This window comes from Perca flavescens, chromosome 10, assembly GCF_004354835.1.
Source record: "Perca flavescens isolate YP-PL-M2 chromosome 10, PFLA_1.0, whole genome shotgun sequence".
In the NCBI taxonomy this organism is placed as follows: domain Eukaryota; kingdom Metazoa; phylum Chordata; class Actinopteri; order Perciformes; family Percidae; genus Perca; species Perca flavescens.
In genome coordinates this window covers 20,342,855-20,367,243 of record NC_041340.1, presented here as the reverse complement: position 1 = coordinate 20,367,243, position 24,389 = coordinate 20,342,855, and the positions used below count along the sequence as shown (strand labels likewise).

At 36.3% G+C, this 24,389-nt stretch overlaps 1 protein-coding gene across 4 annotated transcripts in view; it reads right to left on the bottom strand.

The window, feature by feature from the left end:
- LOC114562631 (uncharacterized) overlaps positions 1 to 17,408 on the bottom strand; it is a 31,901-nt gene extending 14,493 nt beyond the window's left edge. For 2 of the 4 annotated variants that reach the window (XM_028589158.1, XM_028589161.1), the window contains exons 1-2: positions 10,428 to 10,643; positions 9,199 to 9,546 (exon numbers count right to left, since the gene is read on the bottom strand). In XM_028589158.1, coding sequence (XP_028444959.1) covers positions 9,199 to 9,546; positions 10,428 to 10,476 — 397 coding nt within the window. In that variant the 5' untranslated portion in view covers positions 10,477 to 10,643. Of the gene's footprint in view, positions 1 to 9,198; positions 9,547 to 10,427; positions 10,644 to 15,353; positions 15,699 to 16,929; positions 16,958 to 17,251 lie in introns of those variants that run through there. The other 2 variants (XM_028589160.1, XM_028589159.1) reach the window with 2 other exon arrangements.
- Positions 17,409 to 24,389: the final 6,981 nt, after the last annotated feature.

Sequence of the window (24,389 nt, the reverse complement as noted above, 5' to 3'; positions counted from 1 at the left end):
ATAGTTTTCTCAATATTATATTACAGGAGAACAGCACTATACAGCTTTAGACTTTACTATTGGCATTATTAGTTTACTGAGAGACTTTGCAATACAAGACTAAGATGTTTCAACTCTTTCTTCCTCTTACAAAAGTTGTCTCTCTTTTGTCAGCGGTATATTGGCTAAACAAGGTTCCTTGTTTGAGCTCAACTCAACAATTTATCATGTCATCCTGCTCTCTCTATTTCTCTCTCTCTCTCACTCTCTTCTCTCTCTCTCTCTCTCTCTCTCTCTATGCCGCCCTTCAATGGCAACTGTTCATTAGTGTAAAGGGAATTCCCTAAAACATTAAAACATGTCTGACCTTCCAATTGCAACAATAACCAGTCATATTTCACACTCAATATCTATTGAGGCAGACTGTTTTAGTGAAGCCTCCTAAGGAAGTAACAGCTATAGGATGTAAATTATTGCTACTGCAAATCTTTTTTTATTTAATTACCCAAGAGACAGTAATGCCAATGTAAACCAGTAGAGGGAAACCACCAATTAATACTGATGATGAGTCTCGACGTTTAATTCAATTCTCAGCAGTCATTAAAAGTACAGTCCGTGATAAAATAATTTAACAAAAGGGTAGCTAATCTAAATTGACTGATACATAAACACACAAATTAACTAAATTAAAGCTCTTACAATAAAGGGTTTTATGTTATTACTATTTATAAATGTAGAAGCAAAACAGACCTATATTTGAAAATATAATTCAATGAGGAAACAACTATTATTAACAATTCAATAGTGTAAGAGTTAAACACTTTAAATATATATGTGAATATGCCCATAATTGTTATGCCGTAAAATTACAGTTTGGGCTTTAAAGGTCCAATAGCCTATGTAATATATTTACTGTAATAAATCCCAAAATGACCCCAATGCATTATCAGATATTAAGGAAACATGCTAAGTTGAAATACTATATTTTCTGACAACAATGCTAATGCCAGTATTTTCTCCTTTTGAAATTTCCATTCTGTGACGGAATTTCTGTTTGTGTTTTGGCCTGTGTGTTGTTATCAACTGCCCAGTTTGACAGCCAGGCATTTTATGTCATTTCAACATTTGTGTACTCACATTGAATTTTATAGCTAGAGTAGCCAAGTTGGTTACTCACAAAAATAAATTGAGACACAGCCAGTAAAGTGATCCCGACTGGTTCTGGCTAACACCACAATGCTAACCCTGCTAACTGCTGACGTTACCGAAGGACCAGGCAAGCAAGCGGGCCATGGTTATTTACAACGTGTAGCCTGTTCAGCAGCCAGGTTCCGCCATCCATTCCGACATACCCCCACTTCGACATTGACGTCTAATTGTTGGAGTGGCGGCACTTCCATTGTTTTTCCAACGTCCCACCACTCCGACAATTTTTGTTTCCATTAGGGTTAGGGTTAAGGGTTAGGGAATAGCGGCATGTCGGAATAGCGGCATGTCAGAATAGAAGCATGTCGGAATGGCAGCATGTCGGACTGCCACCATGTAACCTCAGCGGCCGTAGCCGACAACGGTGACTTCTTTTAAGCCAAGAGAGGGAGGCTGTAAATCGGGAAGAGAGGACCGTGAGTTTGAAGTGTGTTTAGCGATTGTTGCCGTAATTCTAAGCCAATAAAGTGTGTTCAGTCGGGTGGAGAGGACGGCAAGGTAGTGTTATTTTAAGCGGTTCCTACCGTAATTCTAAGACAAAACAGTCTGTCTGTCAGTTGGGTACAGAGCTCTGCGTGAGCACAGGCTTCTACTCCGCTGTGAAGTAATATCTGGCTATGTGAGACAAGAGTATAGCAACATTGTTGTGGATGTTCCTTCAGCGTGCTTTGGAGGAGGGTCTGGCAAAGCGAGACTATGGATGCTGCGGTCTCAGCCTGGCAACCTGAGTCTGGGGAGGAGAGTGCGGGGGAGATGACTCTCTCCAGTATTTTCAATTTGTACCTCAGTAACTATTTTAAACACTAGCTGTCAGTATTACATATTGCACCTTTAAGGGCGTTTACACAATGTTAAAAACCGGCTCTTAATGCCAAATCACTATTTTTAAAATATACATAGCTACTAAGTCAAGAACATATAAAACAGTGAAAACTATTTATCTCCAAAACAGCAACGTTTACAGATTTCACATTTTTCACATAATTCAGTTTGTTTAATATAGACAAGTACATTTTTTTTGTTTTATAAATATCTGATCTACATGAAAAACTGAATGGAACAGCGGGAATGTGGAAATCTACAGCACTATAATTTTGAAATGGAATCCAAATGAGTTTGACTAATAAGACAATATGCTTTATCCACAATACCACACGTTACCACAGATACATGGTTTTCACTGGACAGTGACAATATGGAAACATAATGCAATCATTTTCTAATATGTTAATATAAGCTTTGGTCACAATATCACATGTTGTTTTAGAATAAACTGTGCTGTGGAGCTGTGGGCCTCTAGAAGCTTTATCACTCTCCAAAGTCAGTGACACACTGAACACTTCACAACAAGAAGGTATTTCCACTCAAATTAATTCTATGTAAAGAATCCCACTTTGACCAAGTCAACAACTAGTGAGGAGTGAAAAGAGACAGACGACACTAAGGTGTTGGATTCACAAAGTTAAAGTTCAGATTCAGAACTTTCAACCATCACAACAGAGTTCTCTTTCGACGGACCATCTTGTATTTCCTTTAATTCCGAGCAAAATAGACGGCGATCCCAATTAATGCAAGAACCACCACAGCTGCTTGCAAACCACATGTGAGCAGGGAGTGATCTGATTGGATAAAGAAATACAAGTATGTAATAGTTTTGCTGTAAAATGTCAGTAACCGTAATACAAAATGTTTCTGTAATATTGGTCCCAAAAGTGTAGCAAAAGCATATGTCAGGATGTCAGACAAGTATCATGGAAATGTACTTCTGTTAATCCAGACTAAAGTTACACCAACGTTTAAAATGCTCAAAAAGTTATTTTTAGTACGATTGTTTTGACCATTGATAACACCACTGGCCTAACCCATGATTAAATTCGCCATGAGCTAGCTAGGGCACTCCAGTCTTTCTGCCTTACTGCCCGACGTTAAGACACTTTAGCCAGGATGACAGGGGACAGCACCCCCAGGGACACAGGTACAGCTAGCCCCCAACTAATGACTACAGCAACCCCAACCCAGCACTGGTTGCTAACAACAGCAATAACAGAGAGCTTAATGATCCGTCAGAGAACAGATCAGACCCAAGCCTCTCTGGACATCTCCACCTGGTTATTCACGTTACTAAACATAACATGATTTTTAAAGCTTTAATACATTAACGTGTCCGTGAATAGATACATTTTAATTGCCATTGGTGGTTAATAATAAAGACAACAACTTCCATGACTCTCATACATCTACATCCATGGTTATGATTGAGAGACCTCAAGCGGCATAAAATTACATAGGGGTTATCTCTCTGCTGGAGGAAGCAACTGTTTGATTAGCATGTGATATGTGTCTCTTACCCACAGTTTCTGTCATGGTATGTTGTTGGCTCAATACACAGGTTGTTATTGGCTGCAAACACCCACTTTGACATGCAGATCCCATCAGGAAAGGTGCAGTTAATGAATGTGAAGCCTGTGGGAAAGAAACAGATCAATGACTGTACAGTTAATCATTATTGCAGGGACGGGCACAGACATTTGGAGGGGCTATTGCTCTTTACTGACATGGCTCTTTTATAGTAACTCTCTAATGTATTAGAAATGTAGCTGTCATTATGTAGCTGTCTGTTTTGTTGCATGATGCACACGCATGCTTTTCCTTACTCTGTGGTCTGGAGCCTCGTGGTAGGGCCTCATCTTAAATAGAACGATTAGAATCAGAATTATGTAACTTATACAGTGTACTGTATTTTATGCTGCTAAAAAATGCACTAAGACAACTGAACACTTGGTGCAACCAGTTTGTCACCTTACTTCCTGGTTTGCTCCCGTCATAACTACTACGGCCACTAGAGGGCAGCGCCAGACCTCTGGGAAAGTGTTACGCCCCAGTCTAGGGGTGCCTAGGACGCAACATGGAAAGGCCCCATCTTCCCCGTCTCCCAAGTAGCCACAAACCGTTACGTGGTTAGATCAACAAATGAATTTATTTTACATAGAAAAAGATATATATGTAACAGATGTATATAGCTTCAGGGTGGCCTACCATAACAGTAACAATCAAAACAATCCTAACTGAGAGTTTAGAAACTAACCTAACAAACAAATGGGCAAAACAAAAGACAAAAGACTTACCTCCCTAAACAAACAAAAACATGAGAAAACAAGATCTACACATCTGGAGGTCCACCCTTACTTAACAAACGAAAAACAATATCTAATCCAAACCAAATCCAACCAAAAATCTCGCAGGCAGTTTCGACTCACATTAGCTGTTTAAGTTTAATTACTAATTTTGCATCTCCTGAGTGTCTGTCAGCATAATTCCCCCCCATCACCTCCATCAACCTTCAGAGAAACAAAGTTTGTCTTTTCCTTCTGATAACCCTTAAACCTCTTAAACAAATAATCCATTAAAAACATCTTAAATGCAGTGCAGATAATCCTTTGCAAGACATAGGTGATAATCAAAACCCTTCAATAGTTTAATCCATTTATCTATCCATTAAATAACCTGACACCTGCTTTACAGATATCAGCTGACTCTGTGAAGTTTAACCTTAATTTAAATATTGAGATGACCTTTCAGAGCCCTCAGAGGTCAGTTGGAAGAGAAACTGTTCCATAGTCTTTCAAAAAGGATTCTCTTGTGCCTGAGCTCATTAAAATGCCTCAGAGGAAATCAGTCCCAACATTTTTCTGCCTTGAAGAGTAAACACATTTTATTAACTCACCAAACAGGAAGTGACTCATAACTCAGCTAAAACGTCTCAGAGGAGTTTGAACCAGCTGATGGAGGCCACACTGATGTTTCCAACCTAGTCTCATGGGATATACGTACCTCTAGCCACGTTTTTGCAGCGCCACAAATGCATATTATCAGGTAGCCTATATTCAGCTCAGAGTTTTGAAAAACAAATGTCCTGTCCTGGAGGTGCTAAAGAGAATAACTGTAATTTGGCTGAAATGGGTTGTACTTATTGTACTTACTTATTTTATATTATTAATTATAAAGTCAACATTATTTTAAAGCAGTTTTTTTTATGACGCTCAGCACAAATTTCAAATTAATTATTTCTACTCATGTTCTCACTCACCACAGGTGAGTCTTCTGACTTCCTGTCTGAGCAGACCAGTGGTCCTGAGACCTTTTGTTTCAGAGTGATGCTGTTAGTCTCAGTATTTTCAGAGAGAGGCTCAGCGTCTGTCAGTGTGCGTCCATCCAGAGTCCAGCTGTACTGAGGACTGTCCCCTCCCTCAGAGGAGCAGGACACCCTCATCTCTCCCTGGGACAGACACTCACAAAAAAACAGTTTATTTGTTGCATCTATTTCTCTTTCAGACCAAAGTTTGCCAACAGGAAGTTGAGCAGCTGAATATTACACAGACCTGTGACCAGTGGGGAAATGGAACCGAGTACATTCACTAGATTACAGCTTTGAGCTACTTGTAGCATTTAAGTATTTTCTTATATCTTACTCCTCTAGATTTAAGAAGAAAGTATTGTACTTTTTATTTCACCACATTCATTTTTAGTTACATTTTAGATGAATATTGTACATAAATACAATATACAATATACAATAAATTCAAAATATGATGCATTGACATATATAAAACTACCCAAGAGTCTGAAAAGATCTTTAAATTATGCTCAAACTGATTATCGGAAAAGAAATGGAGAACAATTATTTCATATGATATATATATATATATATATATATATATATATATATATATATATATATATATATGTGTGTATATAAAAATACATATGATATAAATGAATGTGGCATTCAGTGTTGTGAGTACTTTAAACATTTAGCAATTTTCAGGAACATTTTTTGTAAAAATGAAGGTCCACTTGATTTCAAAGAACATGAGTGAACTCATAACATTACAAATAAAAAAATAAAAAAATATACAGTAATTCGTTAATTAAAAAAAAAAATAGAAAATAGTATGGGTGCTGTAACTCTATGCCTCTCTTAATGCAGACAGGAACATGTTCTTGTGCAAAAGGGCCACGTACAATTCTTGCTTCAGATAAGAAAAGAAGCAGAAACTGTGGCCAACTAGGCATGTCTGTTCCTCATTTATGTTGAGACCAGTTATGACTAGTGATAAAAGCCTTAAAAAGAAGAAGACTAAACATTTTAACAGGAGTCTGAAAATTTTCAACATTAGATGTTATTTTTAACCATGCACAGGAAAGACTGGCATTGCTCTCAGCTATAAAGGAAGTGAAACAAAAGGTCAGCATACAGCATAAACACAGCTTCCCACAAATCTTCTCTTTTATTTTATAGAAGAAGAAGAAGAAGATGATTTTATTTATTTATATTAGGACAATGCACATTAATCAACATTTCTGTAAATGCGCCAGTGTTAGCCAATCGGCTAATTTTCAACTTTAGTCCTAGTTGCATGCATGTCTTTATGGTGGGAAGAAACCGGAGCACCCGGAGGAAACCCACGCAAGCACGGGGAGAACATGCAGACTCCACACACAAAAGGCTGGGACAACCTGGGTTCGAACGCAGAACCTTCTTGCTGTGAGGTAGAAGTGCTAACCACTGAGCCTCCGTGCTGCCTTGCTTATAATTCCTGTCTGTTAGAATCAGAATCAATATCAGATTTATTGCCAAGCGAGTTTGCGCTTGCAAGGAATTTGCTTTAGTGTGTTATAGGTGCATACAGTATATAATAAACATATTAAAAAGATAATAAACAATAAAGCACAAGTACTGCTTGTCGAGAACAGAAATACAAAATATACAATAAAAGTATGTAATAGACACTATAACAAATATGTTCAATGTAACTGTTTAAGAAAGAAAGGCTGTCAAAAATATTGATCAGGGGATGAGCAAGAGTTCCCAGTATACAGTATATACTGTACAGTATGCTCAATGATCAGGGATACTAGTCCAGGATGTGTGTTACTGTATCATGTAACTATGGGTGTGGGGGTCTGTCAGAATCTGTCATTGGGACCCAGGCCTTACGTTCTGCTCCTTCAATCCTCCTCCACATTTGAGACAGTTGAGCATACGGATGTTAGAAAACATTAGCACGATATGTACAATACATGTGCACAGTGTGACATCTTTCTATTTTGTGTGGCAATTAAGACACCATTACAATCCAGACACAGGTTATTTCGATATTTTCATTACTACTACTTTTACTATTTTTATGTATTTATATACACAATAAAAGTTGTATTTTTGGTCCTGAAAACAACCTTGAAGTATCTGTTACTAACATTAAACACAAATGTCTCTTATCAAGGCTAAAAAAATAAAACACACAAAGTTATATTTAAAGGTAAATATAATCAGCTGCAGCATCAACTAATACCATCTCAACAATAGGCCTACTTCCTGCTAGTCTTTAAAGTCTTGCATTCATTTATTTTCATCATGAGCACGAAATCTGAAAACTAGCCACACTGTGTTTCAAATGATGGCGATGATACTTTGAAGCCCAGTTAACCAGTAAAAGATGTAAATAATAATATTTATCTATTTTTCCTTTTGAACATCACATCAAGTGAAGGTGAAAGAGCTTTGGGCATCTTCACAAACACCTCCTCTCTCTGTCTTCAGTGGTGCAGTCTTTGTAAAAAAACACTAAACGCCGTGAATCACCTGTCTGTACGGACCTTGGGGTACACACATTCATCTCCTGCTGGTTCAACAGTCTACTGAGGTCGCTCGGAGAACTTGACCTGGCCGTACTCCACCCCCGTCTCTGCCTTTTGCTGCACCTGCTTCCCCGGCCGCTGCACCGTCCTGACATCAGCATAGGTTAGTTCTTGGTCGTCTTCTTCTGCAGAGTGAATGGAAGAAGTGGCACACAAACACATCATATTTAACTAGATATATTCAGTGTTTGCAGTGGTGGAATGTAACTAAGTACATTTACTCAAGTACTATATAGACTAGTATAGTATAGTATAACTTTGAGTTACTTGTAATTTTCTTTTTATGCCACTTTCTACATTAACTTTACATTTCTTTACATTTGAGAAGTAATAATGTACTTTATTTACTTCACTCCAATTATTCAACATGCAGTTTTAGCTGCTAGTTTTCAGATCAAGATCGTGTTCTCTTATAGACTTCAGACTTCAATTTTATTTGTAAGGGACAATATGCAATTAAAACATAAATGTAACCATTTGATGCATTACACCAGAGTTAGCCTTAGGCTAATTTACATCTGCAGTCCCACAGGAAGCACAAATACAAATACAACATTTTAAAAATCAAACATCGCTCAATAAGTAAAAAACAAGTGACAAATAGCAATATATTACATTTCATATCACAGATACACACATGCACCACATGATCAAGGGGTGTAGCAGTATGCGCAGCACACAACACAACCCCCCCATTCACACACACACACACACACACACACACACACACACACACACACACACCCCATCAGCCCCACTGGAGAGAAGAGTGAGACTTAAAGTAGTTAGGAGTGATTAACTAACAGTTTGCGTGCATTGTTGAGAGATTTTTAAGTAATTTTTTAGATTAGCTTTAAAGCTTTAAAGCTAGACTAAAAAATCAGTTTTTTGGACGAAATAAACTATTAGTGCAGTTATGGGTCACAAAAAGGAAGTTTTGTTTTTTTGTACCTTTAGGTTTGTTGTTTTGCTTTTGCTTCTGAGAACAGACGACAGCCCCCCCGACCACTAACAGAATTACCAACGCAGACAGTACACCGGCCATTATCGGCAACTTCTTTGCTGCTGCTTCTATAATAACAGACACAAGAGACACACAGAGCTTTAAGTTACCAAACACTGCAGATTTGTTTATGGAGACAGACAAAAACAAAACAGCCAAAATACTTTAATGAATGCACTGCAGCAGAGTTAGTTTAGATGAGGCCACAGACATATATAGATACATGTAAATGAGATATATGTAGTTTAACAATAAAATATGACATTTATGTCAATCAATATTATACCCCAGTAGGTAAAATTGTTATTTACCTTGGATGGTCAACTGTAGAGTCCGATTCTTTGATGACACTCCATTTGAATCAAAGATTTCAAGTTTATATTCACCTTCATCAGTCCAGCTCAGGTTGTTGATCCTAAATGTTCCATTACTGGGAGTAAAGAAGGATCTGTTTTCTATTGTATTAGACACCATCTTATAATTAATCCATTGGAGTATTGTTGTTGTTGTTGTTGTATTTTCTTTGATTGTTGGGGTTTTTGACCATTGGTATCTAAATATTTCTGAGGCGTTGTCCATCAGCCAGAGGACCACAGTTCCTCCCAAAGCTCCATAACACTGAGCTCCATCCTGTCGGCCATCACAGTAGGTTTCCACACCTGGAAAGATTCGGGGAAAAAAAATGAAAACATGACAATTTTGATAATTTAATTTCTATAAAATGAATTGCCATGACAACATTTTATGCATAAGCAAATATTGATCTAAGGCCAACTACAGTGGGTTTGGTGCAGTTGTGTAACTCTCAGACCACACTATGCAACAGGTGTTTAGCTGAGTCTTCCACAGGCCTGAGACTGCTAAACAGGTAGAGCAGACGTAATCTCACCAAGTCATTACACACTCATGCTGTGGTTTGGGTTTTTTAACCAGCAACTTAGATGTGTTTGGGGAAAATTATTAAAATGATGGGCAAGATATAGAGAATAGTTCAACTTGAAGTAGTATTGTAGTAATAACAAAAAACATAGTTTCAGTATGAATAAACATGATATGACTGCAACAACATGGTACTATGTCATATAGTGTTTTATTTTAAATGTTCAAGCGACTTTAAGATTGAACATCAGTGTTCATCCGATAAATTAAATATCAGAACTGTCAGGGATGAAGTGCTTTAATCCTAAAATTTAAATTGAATAGATTAATTTGTAGAAGCTCATGATTATAATCTGTTCAACTCATGCACAATAATGTGGATTTGCATTTGCTCTTAGAAATAATAAACCATTATTTTTAAAAGCTACTGAACCTTAGAGAAGCTCAAATAAAGTAGACTTTCAATCTGCTGCAGTTTTCAGTTGATTCTCATATCTTAATTTATCAATAACATTTGTAATTTCTCCAGGACCACCAAGTGTCTCTAGCCTGCAATATAACCACAGAGGATAATTTATACAACGACTATACTGGAAACCAATAGCTGCACAAAAAGTAATCATTTGAATGTGTTATTTGTGTTATCAGTCAAACAGCTCACCATGAGAGACTCCTAGTAGCATCAGCAACAGTCCAACCACAGCTTCCATGTCTCCTCAGTGTTCAGCCTCTGTTGATCCAGTCAGCAGCTTTTCTACCTGAACATCCTACACTGGACAGCCTGAAATGTGTCCTGTTAGTGATCAGCCTCAGAGGAGAAGGTGTGAAAACTTTGAGCCGACCAGAGTGTTGTTGTATTAATCTTTTCATAGGCAGAAAGAAGAACAGGATGTGATATCAGTTTTACTTCCCCTTTTAGCCTCCAACACAACGACCTCTGACGGACTGAGTGGAAGATAGAGAAACATTCCTCCTTTACGATGAAAGAGGATTTGAAGCTGACATTTGTCATCTCTCCATCTTATTCTGACAAAACATTTACAAACCAAACTGTTGTTTGGTTTACTTCAGAGAAAAAAGTAATTTTAAATTACAAATAAATGTCTATGAAATGACATTAAAAACATCTAGAATTTGCAGAATTTACATAATGGAGAATAATGTTCAGTTCAACTCGAAGATAATTTTCAGATAAACAACACTGAAGAAAAAAATGCATTAAAAATGATTAGGATACAATAAGTTAAGCACATTTTATTATTATTGTGAACAAGAATTAAAGTTTTTATCATGTGATTTTGAATACTTCAATACTGCAGTAATAATTAAATGATTTTTATGCCAATATTATATCATGGTTACATACAGTACATTATACAGCTTTAGACTTTATTATTGGCTAAATAATGCCTTTGTATCTTGTCTTGAGTTTACACAGTCTTGGAAAAACTTCACATATAAGACCAACTAAAATGTTCCAACTCAATTATTTCTTCCTCTCACAAACGGTTTCTGTTTTTTGTTAGTGGTGTATATTCACAAGGTAAACACAAATATACAATCCCAAGGTGATAAAATGTGTAGACTACATTTACAGTGTGCTGTTGGCCCAGAGTGGTCTAAAACTAATGCTTCTCTGTAATCTCTGCAATGTTCCTTGTTTGAGTTCACTTGAGCAATTTCTCTCTCTCTCTCTCTCTCTCTCTGTCTGCCCTATAATATAAAAACATTTCTGACATTGCACTTCCAGCAGACATATTTTAAACTCGATAGCTGATGAAGCAGACCGTGTAAGTGAATCATCTTAAGCATCTTTTACTGAATTATTTTTTCTGAAAAGTGTTCATGTTGCCAAACCAGTAGAGGGAAACCTCACACCAGTTTTTCTAAATACACTGTGAGACACAGTATGCAAGCACATTTCCTGCTTTGCAATTATATTGCAGTTCCAAACCACACATTTCAAAACACAAAATTCTTTACATTTGGCACAATCTTTATGAATAGAATCTCTTTTGTTCACACACAACGCCTTTCAGAATGCTAAATTCTAATTTATTTGTATCCCCTCTGACTGCTCACATGGGCAAAAACATGTTGCACAATAGTATAATTAGCAATCAGCTTCAGCAATACAGTAAAAGGTCCGCAGGTGAGCTCAAGGAGAGAGATTCAGGTCACTTTGGTCAACCATGGTCTAACAGTGAGGGAGGCTGGCCAGAGAGTACACACAGGTAGCTCTATGATCACAATCCCCAAACATGTTTACCTCTTCTGCAAGATGCATGTGCAGATAAAGCTGTACAAGCTTTTCAGGGTTGACAGGGTCCATCCTATATGTTTGTTTGTTTGTTTGTTTTTGCTGATTACAGTACATTTTTCTAGTATTTCTTTTGTCCATCCATCCATCTTCTTCGTCCGCTTATCCGGTGTCGGGTCGCGGGGGGAGCAGCTCCAGCAGGGGACCCCAAACTTCCCTTTCCCGAGCAACATTAACCAGCTCCGACTGGGGGATCCCGAGGCGTTCCCAGGCCAGGTTGGAGATATAATCCCTCCACCTAGTCCTGGGTCTTCCCCGAGGCCTCCTCCCAGCTGGACGTGCCTGGAACACCTCCCTAGGGAGGCGCCCAGGGGGCATCCTTACCAGATGCCCGAACCACCTCAACTGGCTCCTTTCGACGCAAAGGAGCAGCGGCTCTACTCCGAGCTCCTCACGGATGACTGAGCTTCTCACCCTATCTCTAAGGGAGACGCCAGCCACCCTCCTGAGGAAACCCATTTCGGCCGCTTTTGTATTTCTTTTGTATCCTTTACATATCAAACTTTGTTTGTGGCATGAATACAGTATTTTGGGGATAAAAATTATTTTTTGTTTATATGACAGCATGTTTGTGTGTTTTATATTTGAGTATAAAAACATTATACAAAGATATTTTAAACCAGACTACTGTACATGCGTGGTAAGTGTAAGACGACATGCAAAAGGCATAAGTCTCCATACAAGTATTTTACATTGTGCATGTCAGTGTTTAATTGGTTCTTAGAAACGTCCATTCATATGATGTGTGTGTGTGTTATTTGAACATAAAATCCAATCTTGAGAAGACACAACCTTGTTTTGAGTGTGGCGTTTCATTTTGCAGGAGATTTCTATAGTTTAGCCTTCGTTCTGGGTGGATGTTAGTTTGGAGTTGGAGAGTTCTGAGAATATGTGCAATGCTCTCAGAAGAGTTCTGTCAACAATTGAGAATAACTGTAATACTGATGATGAGTCTGCAAGTTTTATTCAATTCTCATTGTCCTACATTAACTTAACATGACTGATTTACTGACAGGTTTTGAAAACATAACAACACAAAACAGCAACTAAATTAAAGCTCTTCCTAATAAATGCTTCAAATGGTTATTACTCTTTGTGAACATGGAGGCAAAAAAGACCTATATTTGTAACTATAAGATAAGAAAAACAAAAATATTTACATAATTCAGTCTTTAAGAGTTAAAAACTGTAATTATAAATGTGATTAGGCATGTAATTTATATGGTGTAAAATTATAGTTTGGACTTTAACAGACGAAGGTAAAAACATGCTCTGAATGCAAAATCACCACTTTTTTAAATATAAATATATGTAGCTACTAGGTCAGGTACCTATGCAAAAGTAAATGCAACACAATTGGAGATACATGGTTTTCACTGGACAGTGACAATATGAAAACATATAATGCAGTCATTTCATAATATGTTAATATAAGCTTTGGTCACAATATGACATGTTGCTTTAGAATAAACTGTGCTATTGGAAACTGATATTTGATATGCTTTCCAGGGCCACTGATGAACACTTAGAACCATCGGCTTTTCTTGCATTGTTTGGAGTGGTGACACAAAACTTTGTTTTAAATAATAATAAACTAAGACTTCTGTCGTTTGCCACACTGATAGCCCGATGACAAATCTTGATCAGGTGGAAAGAATGTAATCCCCCAACATTTGCACAGTGGGTAAGGGACATGCTGTATTTTATTAAATTAGAGAAAATAAGGTATTCTGTCAAGGGGTCAGCTGACAAATTTATGTAAATATATTAGTCGTCTTGACGCTTGGCCCCCGATGACTTTATGGCTGAGTGAAGATTTCGGTACGCAGCTAGCAGTGTTGGATGTGTAGTACTGAACTGTCTGCTGATTATGTCATGGCATTGTTTATTGTGTATTACTTTCATTTTTTCGATCCTGTTCCGTCCATGTGCATGTTAGTGCCCCGGATATCAATGTGAATAACTTTAGTTCTGTAGATCTTGGTTTGTTTATTTACTTTTTTTACCTTATTTTATTTATTATTTCTTTACTGTTGTTTTTATTTTCAATATTGCTTAAGTTGATCACCCTCTGATATTTTCACGGGTGGGGGGAGGGGGGTGGGTGTACACAAGCCCAATGTGTCCTCATGGTGAATTGTTAATTTGTTGTAACAAAACTTAAATAAACCATGTTCAAAAAAAAAAAAAAGAATAAACTGTGCTGTGGAGCTGTGGGCCTCTGTAAGCTTTATCACTCTTCAAAGTCAGTCACACACTGAACACTTCACAACAAGACAGTCTTTACACATGAATTCATTCTATGTGAAGGATCACTTTACCAAGTCAACAACTAGTGAGGAGTGAGAAGAGTCAGACGACACTAAGGTGTTGGATTCACAGAGTTAAAGTTCAACTTCTCATTTCAACCATCACAACAGAGTTCTCTTGATAATCCATCTTTCTATGGACCATCTTGTATTTCCTTTCCTTCCAAGCAAAATAGACGACGATCCCAATTAATGCAAAAACCACTACAGCTGCTCGCACACCACATATGAGTAGGGAGTGATCTGATTGGATAAAGAGACACAAAAATTAGGGCTTTGACAGGGAAGTTAGTTTTTTTCTGAAGTACCAGGGGTCATCTCTCTGCTGGAGGAAGCAACAGCTTGATTGGCATGTGTGATGTAAGTGGAGGCTTTTATGGACACTTTGATGTCTCTTACCCACAGTTTCTGTCCTCGTGTTAGGAGCTATTGTTGGTTCAATACACAGGTTGTTATTGGCTGAAAACACCCACTTTACATGTGCATCCCATTGGGAAATTACTTTAATAAATCCCCTGCAGCATAGTTAGTTTTACTTACTATAACATGAGGCATCTCTGATCTCACATTTTGATTGGATGATGTGTTTGTAGTGCAGAGTTTAATTGACACTGTGATGCCGGTCGTCTTACCCACGGTGGAGGCAGGAGCTGTTGTTGGCTGACACAGGGTATTATTGGCTGCAAACACCCACTGTGATATGTGCGTCCCATTGGTTAAGGTGCAGTTAATGTGTATGAAGCCTGTGTGAAAGAAAACATCTGATTGAGCTGAAGGAAACACACTCAGATGACATTTCATATTAACAGAATCTTGGTCATTTTATACAGTTTCTAATACAGAGCAGCCCAGACATACATATAGAAATATGTGTTGAACATAAAATATATATGTAGTTCAACAATTGAATATGACGTGTGTCTATTTATACCACTAAATTCGCAAAAGAGTGATTTACCTTGAATGGTCAACTGTAGAGTCCGCTGCTCTGATACCAGGCCATCTGAATCTGAGATTTCAAGTTCATATTCACCTCCATCAGTCCAGCTCAGGTTGTTGATCCTAAATGTTCCATTACTGGGAGTAAAGAAGGATCTGTTTGCTATCGCATTAGACACAATCACATTCTTTCTCCCATGGAGTACTATTGTTGTTGTTGTATTTGCTTTGATTGTTGTTTTTGTTGACCATTGGTATCTAAATATTTCTGAGGCGCTGTCCATCAGCTGGAGGACCACAGTTCCTCCCAAAGCTCCATAACACTGAGCTCCATCCTGTCGGCCATCACAGTAGGTTTCCACACCTGGGACGTTTCGGGGAAAAAATGTAAACATGACAATTTGGATCATTTAATTCTATAATATGAATTACCATGACAACGTTTTATACATAAGCAAATACTGATAAGGCCAACTACAGTGGGTTTGACGCAGTTGTGTAACTCTCAGACCACATTCTGCAACAGGTGTTTAGCTGAGTCTTCCACAGGCCTGAGACTGCTAAACAGGTAGAGCAGACGTAATCTCACCAAGTCATTACACACTCATGCTGTGGTTTGGGTTTTTTACACAGACAGAATTTTATTTTTTAAATCATATCAACTTATATGTGTTTGGGGAAAATTATTAAAATGATGGTCAACATATAGAGAATAGTTAAATTCTAAGTAGTAGGCTATTGTATTAATTCTAAAAAAAATCATAGTTTCAGTATGAATAAACATGATATAACTGCAACAACATGGTATTATGTCATACAGTGTTTTATTTTAAATTGTCAAGTGACTTTAATATTGAACATCAGTGTTCACCATCACAGTAGGTTTCTACACCATATATATATATAAAATAAATAAAGTTTAAAAATCAAAATATCCCAATTTGATTGTTCCATTTCTACAAACTGAATGACCATGGCATTTTTTAAGGCATATGCAAATACTCATACAAAGCAGATTATAGCACGTTCCCACTCACAGGTTTGTAAAATATATACATATAAATGTAAATATGTAGTAATATTCAGTAATATTCTGTTTAAATTAAAGTCAAGTTAACCTCGCACACTCATTACAAACTCGTGTTTTTGAGTGTACAAACTTTGTTTAAACAAAAGAATTTCAGTTTTAAAATACAATGATTTTATTATACGTTTGTATATTATATATATATATATATATATATATATATATATATATATATATATATATATATATATATATATATCATGGTGTGTTTTGGATGAAGAAGACATGTAGAATTTAATTTAAGTAATGGTGCAACCAAAAAAATAATGATGACTTATTTGTTTTATTAATACAATGTTTGAAAAACAAGATAAATAATATATTATTATTTCATTCTGTTAACTTTTGAAAAACTAAAAATTGTATGGGTGAACTGTAAATCTATGCTTCTCTTTATGCAGACAGGTAAATGTTCTTGTGCAAAATAGCCACAAAGAAATGTGTGACAGCTAAACATTTTACTAAACAACTCACGCACGAACTTCCCTCTTCTTTATTCATTAAATACCTTGTATTTCTGGTGACACATGATGTATCTGTGAATGATTATAATTTAGCATTAGATTTATGCTTGAGTCTGCAGTCCTCCTTTCTTCATACAGTAATTGAGTGAGAATACAATAAATCTAGCATCTTGGAGCTTATATTTCTTGTCATATGTAAATAAGAAATTACACCAGAGGAAGCTTTCAGTTCATTTCAACATCATAGGTCTAATGCAGTCAATTGAAGCTCAAAGCTAAAAGAAAAGATTTTTAATTATAAGACATCTCTTAAAATGATGTCAAACTGTAATTTTGGATTACATTAAAAAAAAACACACATCTCACCATGAGAGACTCCGAGTATCATCAGCAACAGTCCGATCTCAGCTTCCATGTCTCCTCAGTGTTCAGCCTCTGTTGACTCAGTCAGCAGCTTCCAGATCAACTTCTCTTCAACAGCAAACATTCACACCCACTACACTGAGCAGCCTGACGTGTCTTCTCTTAGTGATCAGCTTCAGATAAGAAAAGAAGCAGAAACTGTGGCCAACTGGTCATCTCTGTTCCTCATTTATGTTGAGACCAGTATGACTAGTGATAAAGCCTTAAAATGAGAAGACTAAACATTTTAATATAAATGTGTGAAAATGATTTTTGAAGTTTCCTGAATTATTATGATGTTAAGATGTTATGTTTAACCATGCACAGGAAAGTCATTGCTCTCAGCTATAAAGGAAGTGAAACAAGGTGTCATCATACAGCATCAACACAGCTTCCCACAAAGTTCTTCTCTTTTATTCTATTACTGTCTGTTATGTTCTGCATGTCCAGTCATCCGCCACATTTGAGACAGTCCAACATATGGATGTTATAAAACATTTGCACATTATGTCCATGTGCAGTGTGACATCTTTGTATTTTAGATAATGTGTGGGAAATGAGACAATAATCCAGAAACAAGATATTTCGATATTTAATTACTAATACTTTCACTATTTCAATATATACACAGAGAAGTTGTTTTTGATTCTGAAAACAAGCAGGTCTCTGTAACAAACATGAAACATTACTGTCTTTTTATATCCAGGAAGAAAATGAAACAGAAAGTTACATTGAAAGGAAAATAGAAACCGATGCTACTAAACATAATGTGAGTGAAAACTCAAACACAACACAACATTATTAATAAGCTGCACCATCAACTAATAACAACCTTTTGAAATCAACCACTAGCATAGTTCCTGCTGGTCTTTAAAGCTTTTGCACAAGCATTAACAGTTAGATGTTTTCTGGTATGTTTATATTAATACAATGATTGTTACTGTTAATATAATATGATTATTAATAATAATAATAATTTTAATGTCAATAGCAATATTAATATTAATAATGAATCAACTTAATAATTCCTTATATCCAGCATTTAATGCAGCATTTCATTTACAGCAGCGTCCTCCCATCATTTAAAAAGTCCAGTCCCATATGTATCATGTGGTGTCTATAATTGTACATCAGAGTTTGACTTTTTGTCTCAGGGCTACAGCGCAAACATTTAACTGACATATCATGTAGAAAGAGTTGAACATGGATGGAGACAGACCACTGATATTAAACCAAATGAAAAAAGAAGAGAAATTAACTTGTATTCAAAATAGATTACAATACTTGCTGTTCTAAGAGATTTAGCTGAAGTTAGTTATTTTATACAACAGGCTTTAAAAAATACAACTTTGGTGTCAATTATGAAAAGCAATCTTTTATTTATGTTTAACAAAGAGCAGATCGAAATTACAATAATTTAATTAAATATAAATCATTTTTGTTTTATTCTGATCAGTGACCTCATAAATATGGTTACCCTGCTGCTGCTGTACTAAGAACATCAAGAACACAACATACATAACACTTCAGTGATAGGTAAAGGCACTGTTTGATATTCAAATATTTTTCAACATTCATGCAAAATACAAAAATAAAACTTAAAAGACGGATTTTCATTGAATAAATTTTTCTGAAAAGTGTTCATGTTGCCAAACCAATAGAGGGAAACCTCACACCAGTTTTTCTCATTTGTCTACACACCAACACTGGTAATTGAGACACAGTATGCAAGCACATTTCCTGCTTTGCAATTATATTGCAGTTCTAAATCACACATTTCAAAACACAAAATTCTCTACATTTGGCACAATCTTTATGAATACAATCTCTTGTCTTCACATGGAACACAATGCCTTTCAGAATGCTAAATTCTAATTTATTTCTATCCCCTCTGACTGCTCACATGGGCAAACACATGTTGCACAATAGTATAATTAGCAATCAGCTTCAGCAATACAGTAAAAGGTCCGCAGGTGAGCTCAAGGAGAGAGATTCAGGTCACTTTGGTCAACCATGGTCTAACAGTGAGGGAGGCTGGCCAGAGAGTACACACAGGTAGCTCTATGATCACAATCCCCAAACATGTTTACCTCTTCTGCAAGCTATGGAAGATGCATGTGCAGATAAAGCTGTACAAGCTTTTCAGGGTTGACAGGGTCCATCCTATATGTTTGTTTGTTTGTTTTTACTGATTACAGTACATTTTTCTATTATTTCTTTTGTATGTAGAACTTTATATATCAAACTTTTTGTTTATGGCATGAATACAGTATTTCGGGAATAAAAACGCATTTTTGTTTATATGACAGTATGTTTGTGTGTTTTATATTTTATACAACAGACTACTGTACATGCGTGGTAAGTGTAAGACTGGACATGTAAAAGGCACAAGTCTCCATATTCATACTAGTGGTTTACATTGTGCATGTCAGTGTTCAATTGGTTCTTAGAAACGTCCATTCATATGATGTGTGTGTGTGTTATTTGAACACAAAATCCAATCTTGAGAAGACATAACCTTGTTTTGAGTGTGGCGTTTCATTTTGCAGGAGATTTCTATAGTTTAGCCTTCATTCTGGGTGGATGTTAGTTTGGAGTTGGAGAGTTCTGAGAATATGTGCAATGCTCTCAGAAGAGTTCTGTCAACAATTGAGAATAACTGTAATACTGATAATGAGTCTGGGAGTTGTATTCAATTCTCATCAAGGTACAGTCTGTGATCAAAATGTCAACAAAAGGTTATCTAACCTACATTAACTGAGGACACGTGACTGATTTACTGACAGGTTTTGAAAACATAACAACACACAACAGCAACTAAATTAAAGCTCTTCCTAATAAATGCTTCAATGGTTAACACATTATTACTCTTTGTGAACATGGAGGCAAAAAAGAACTATATTTGTAACTATAAGATAAGAAAAACAAAACTAGTATTTACGTAATTCAATCTTTAAGAGTTAAAAACTGTAATCATAAATGTGATTAGGCATGTCATTTATATGGCGTAAAATTATAGTTTGGACTTAAACACACAAAGGTAAAAACATGCTCTGAATGCAAAATCACCATTTCAAAATATACATATATGTAGCTACTAGGTCAGGTACCAATGCAAAAGTAAATGCAACACAATTGGAGATACATTATTTTCACTGGACAGTGACAATATGGAAACATATAATGCAATAATTTCCTAATAGGTTCATATAAGCTTTGTTCACAATACCACATGTTGCTTTAGAATAAACTGTGCTGTGGAGCTGTGGGCCTCTGGAAGCTTTATCACTCTCCAAAGTCAGTGACACACTGAACACTTCACAACAAGACAGTCTTTGCACATGAATTCATTCTATGTGAAGGATCACTTTACCAAGTCAACAACTAGTGAGGAGTGAGAAGAGTCAGACGACACTAAGGTGTTGGATTCACAGAGTTAAAGTTCAACTTCTTATTTCACAACGACACACTAACATACTAATGTACCATGGTCATCTCTGGGGGGGGGGGATTTTGATTGGAGGATGTGCAGGGGTTAATTGACACTGTGATGCCAGTCATTTTACCCACGGTGTCTGTCCTCGTTGTAGGAGCTGTTGTTGTCTGAACACACAGGATATTATTGGCTGCAAACACTCACTGTGATATGAGCAGGGAGTGATCTGATTGAGTTGAAGGAAGCACATTTGGATGACTTTTCATATTAACAGAATTTTATACAGTTTCTAATACAGAACAGGTCAGACATACATACAGAGATATATGTAGAATATGAAATATATATATATGTGTGTCTATTTATATCACTAAATTCACAAACAAGGGATTTACCTTGAATGGTCAACTGAGTCCGCTGCTCTGATATCCCTCCTTCTGAAGCTTGAAAGATTACAAGTTCATATTCACCTCCATCAGTCCAGCTCAGATCCTTAATGTTCCATTACTGGGAGTAAAGAAGGATCTGTTTGCTATCACATTAGACACAATCGTATTATTATTCACTCTGAGTATTTTTATTGTTGTTGTTATTGTTGTTGTATTTGCTTTGATTGTTGTGGTTTTTGACCATATGTATCTAAATATTTCTGAGGCGCTGTCCATCAGCTGGAGGACCACAGTTCCTCCCAAAGCTCCATAACACTGAGCTCCATCCTGTCGGCCATTACAGTAAACATGTAAACATGACAATTGCTCATTTCATTTCTATAATATGAATTACCATGACAACGTTTTATGCATAACCAAATATTGATCTAAGGCCAACTACAGTGGGTTTGGTGCAGTTGTGTAACTCTCAGACCACACTATGCAACAGGTGTTTAGCTGAGTGTCCCACAGGCCTGAGACTGCTAAACAGGTAGAGCAGAAGTAATCTCACCAAGTCATTACACACTCATGCTGTGGTTTGGGTTTTTTGACACAGACAGAATTTTATTTTTCAATTATAACAACTTAGATGTGTTTGGGGATGATTATTAAAATGATGGGCAAGATATAGAGAAATAGTTCAACTCTAAATAGTATTGTAGTAATTCTAAAAAATCATAGTTTCAGTGTGAATAAGCATGATATAACTGCAACAACATGGTACTATGTCATACAGTGTTTTATTTTAATTTGTCAAATGACTTTAAGATTGAACATCAGTGTTCACCATCACAGTAGGTTTCCACACCTGAAATCTAAAATGAATAAAGTTTAAAAATCAAAATATCCCAATTTGATCGTTCCATTTCTACAAAATGAAGGACCATGGCTTTTTTTAAGGCATAATGCAAATACTCATACGAAGCCAACTTTAACACGTTTCCAGTCACAGGTTTGTAAAATATATACATACATTTATATATGTATTGTAATATGTAATTTTGACATTTAACAAATGCAAAAAATATGTTAATATTTATTGATCTAAAACAGAAAGTTTACTCTGACAGTTAAGAAATAAAAGTTTTTTTGTTTTTTTCTGAAGTGTATGTAAATATCTGGTTTCAACTGTGTGTATACATATATATATATATATATATATATATATGTACATGATGTCTTATTTGTTTTATTAATATAATGTTTGAAAAACAAGTTAAATAATATATTATTATTTCATTCTGTTAACTTTTGAAAAACTGAAAATTGTATGGGTGAACTGTAACTCTATCCTTCTCTTTATGCAGACAGGAAAATGTTCTTGTGCAACATAGCCACAAAGAAATGTGTGACAGCTAAACATTTCACTAAACAACTCACGCACAAACTTCCCTCCTCTTTATTCATTAAATACATTGTATTTAATCTCACTCTCCAGCAGACAGAAGTAGAGCACCTAATGCACAACAGACTGGGATCCAGAAGGGCAAAATGTATTCTGGGGAGAAGAGACCACAATGGTTATTATATGTACTTACAAATTCTACAATATATAAATGGAATTATTTTGTATTTGTCAACCTGGGTGTCATATATTAAATTTTACTACACGGCTCACCGCCTCAACTGTAGACACTGATGCAGAGTATGACAAAAAGGAACTAGATCCACTATATAAGCGTGCACCAGTTATGTTAGTTTGAGGCTGTTGCAGCAAGTTTCATAACTGCAAAAAAAATAAGATGAAAAGGTACACACCCTGCAGTGTGACAGTTACAGTATGGTGGGGCTTTGACTCCGAACTTCGTTATTCAAATATCATTTGAATATTTAAAAAAATAATGATATTCGAACGAATATTAGGCAGCCCTTAATATTCGAACCTGTTATGGGCATTATTTTTTGTAAATCACTGATTCTTGAAACTTTGCCAAAAACAGGTTTTAATTTTGAAAATAAAAAGTTGGTTAAATTACAACATCTGAAGGTATATCATTATAGACCAAGGTCTTGGCTGTTCAGCAATGTATCGGTGTCACCTCCCCATTTTGTATTTTTTTTTTACAGTTATTAGGCTACTTTGTTTTTGTCAACACCGTCAGACACAATAAAAAGCGAATCATTTTTTATTTATTTGGTATAATATGTGTTTAGAGTTTTTAAATCATTATCTGGCATTCTTAGTACACATATATGCTGTTAAATGTTGAATATTTACTTTTGTTCCTTTTTTATACTGTTTCACGTGTACTCCTTTAAAAGATCTAACATCATACGTTTAGTTTAAGCCTAAATAGAAAAAAAAGTTTTTTTATTTAACAAACATATTTGTATTAAAAGGGAGAAGAATAAACATATTGTAAGCATATTCATTTAAAACAAATAAAACTCCCTCTGACGGTGGTGACTTTAAAACTGACGGTGGTGACAATAATCTGGTGACAGTGGCCTCATAACAACATACAATTCCAAAATGTATACCACGCAAGATGGGTTCTTGCTTAAGGGAACACGCCGACTTATTGGGAATTTAGCTTATTCACCGTAACCCCCAGAGTTAGACAAGTCCATACATACCCTTCTCATCTCCGTGCGTGCTGTAACGCTGTCTGACGGCTCCAGCATTAGCTTAGCCCAGCACAGATCCTGCAGGTAACTGGTTCCAACTAGCCTACTGCTCCCAATTGTGACAGAAGTGACAAAATAACGCCAACATGTTCCTATTTACATGTTGTGATTTGTAGAGTTACAGCGTGTACAAAAAACAACTTAACATGAGACACAGCCATCTTCTAACAAACAAACCGGGAACTATATTCTCAGACAGGCTTGCTGCGAGCATATCACTCCACCCAAGTACTATATTCTTCCGCCTGAGAATATAGTTCCAGGTTTGTTTACAGTTAGAAGATGGCTGTGTCTCATGTTACATTGTTTTTTGTACACGCCGTGACTCTATAAATCACAACAAGTAAGGAACATGTTGGCGTTATTCTGTCACTTATTCGGAGCAGTAGGATTACTGGAACCATTCACCTGCATGTTCTGTGCTGGGCTGATGCCGCTGGAGCCGTCAGACAGCATTACAGCACGCACGGAGATGAGAAGGGTATGTATCGCCTTGTCTAACTCTGGGGGTTACGGTGAATAAGCTAAATTCCCAATAAGTCGGCGTGTTCCTTTAACAACTTAATTTAACTATTGGGTTCAAAAAAATAACAATCCTGAGCATGCA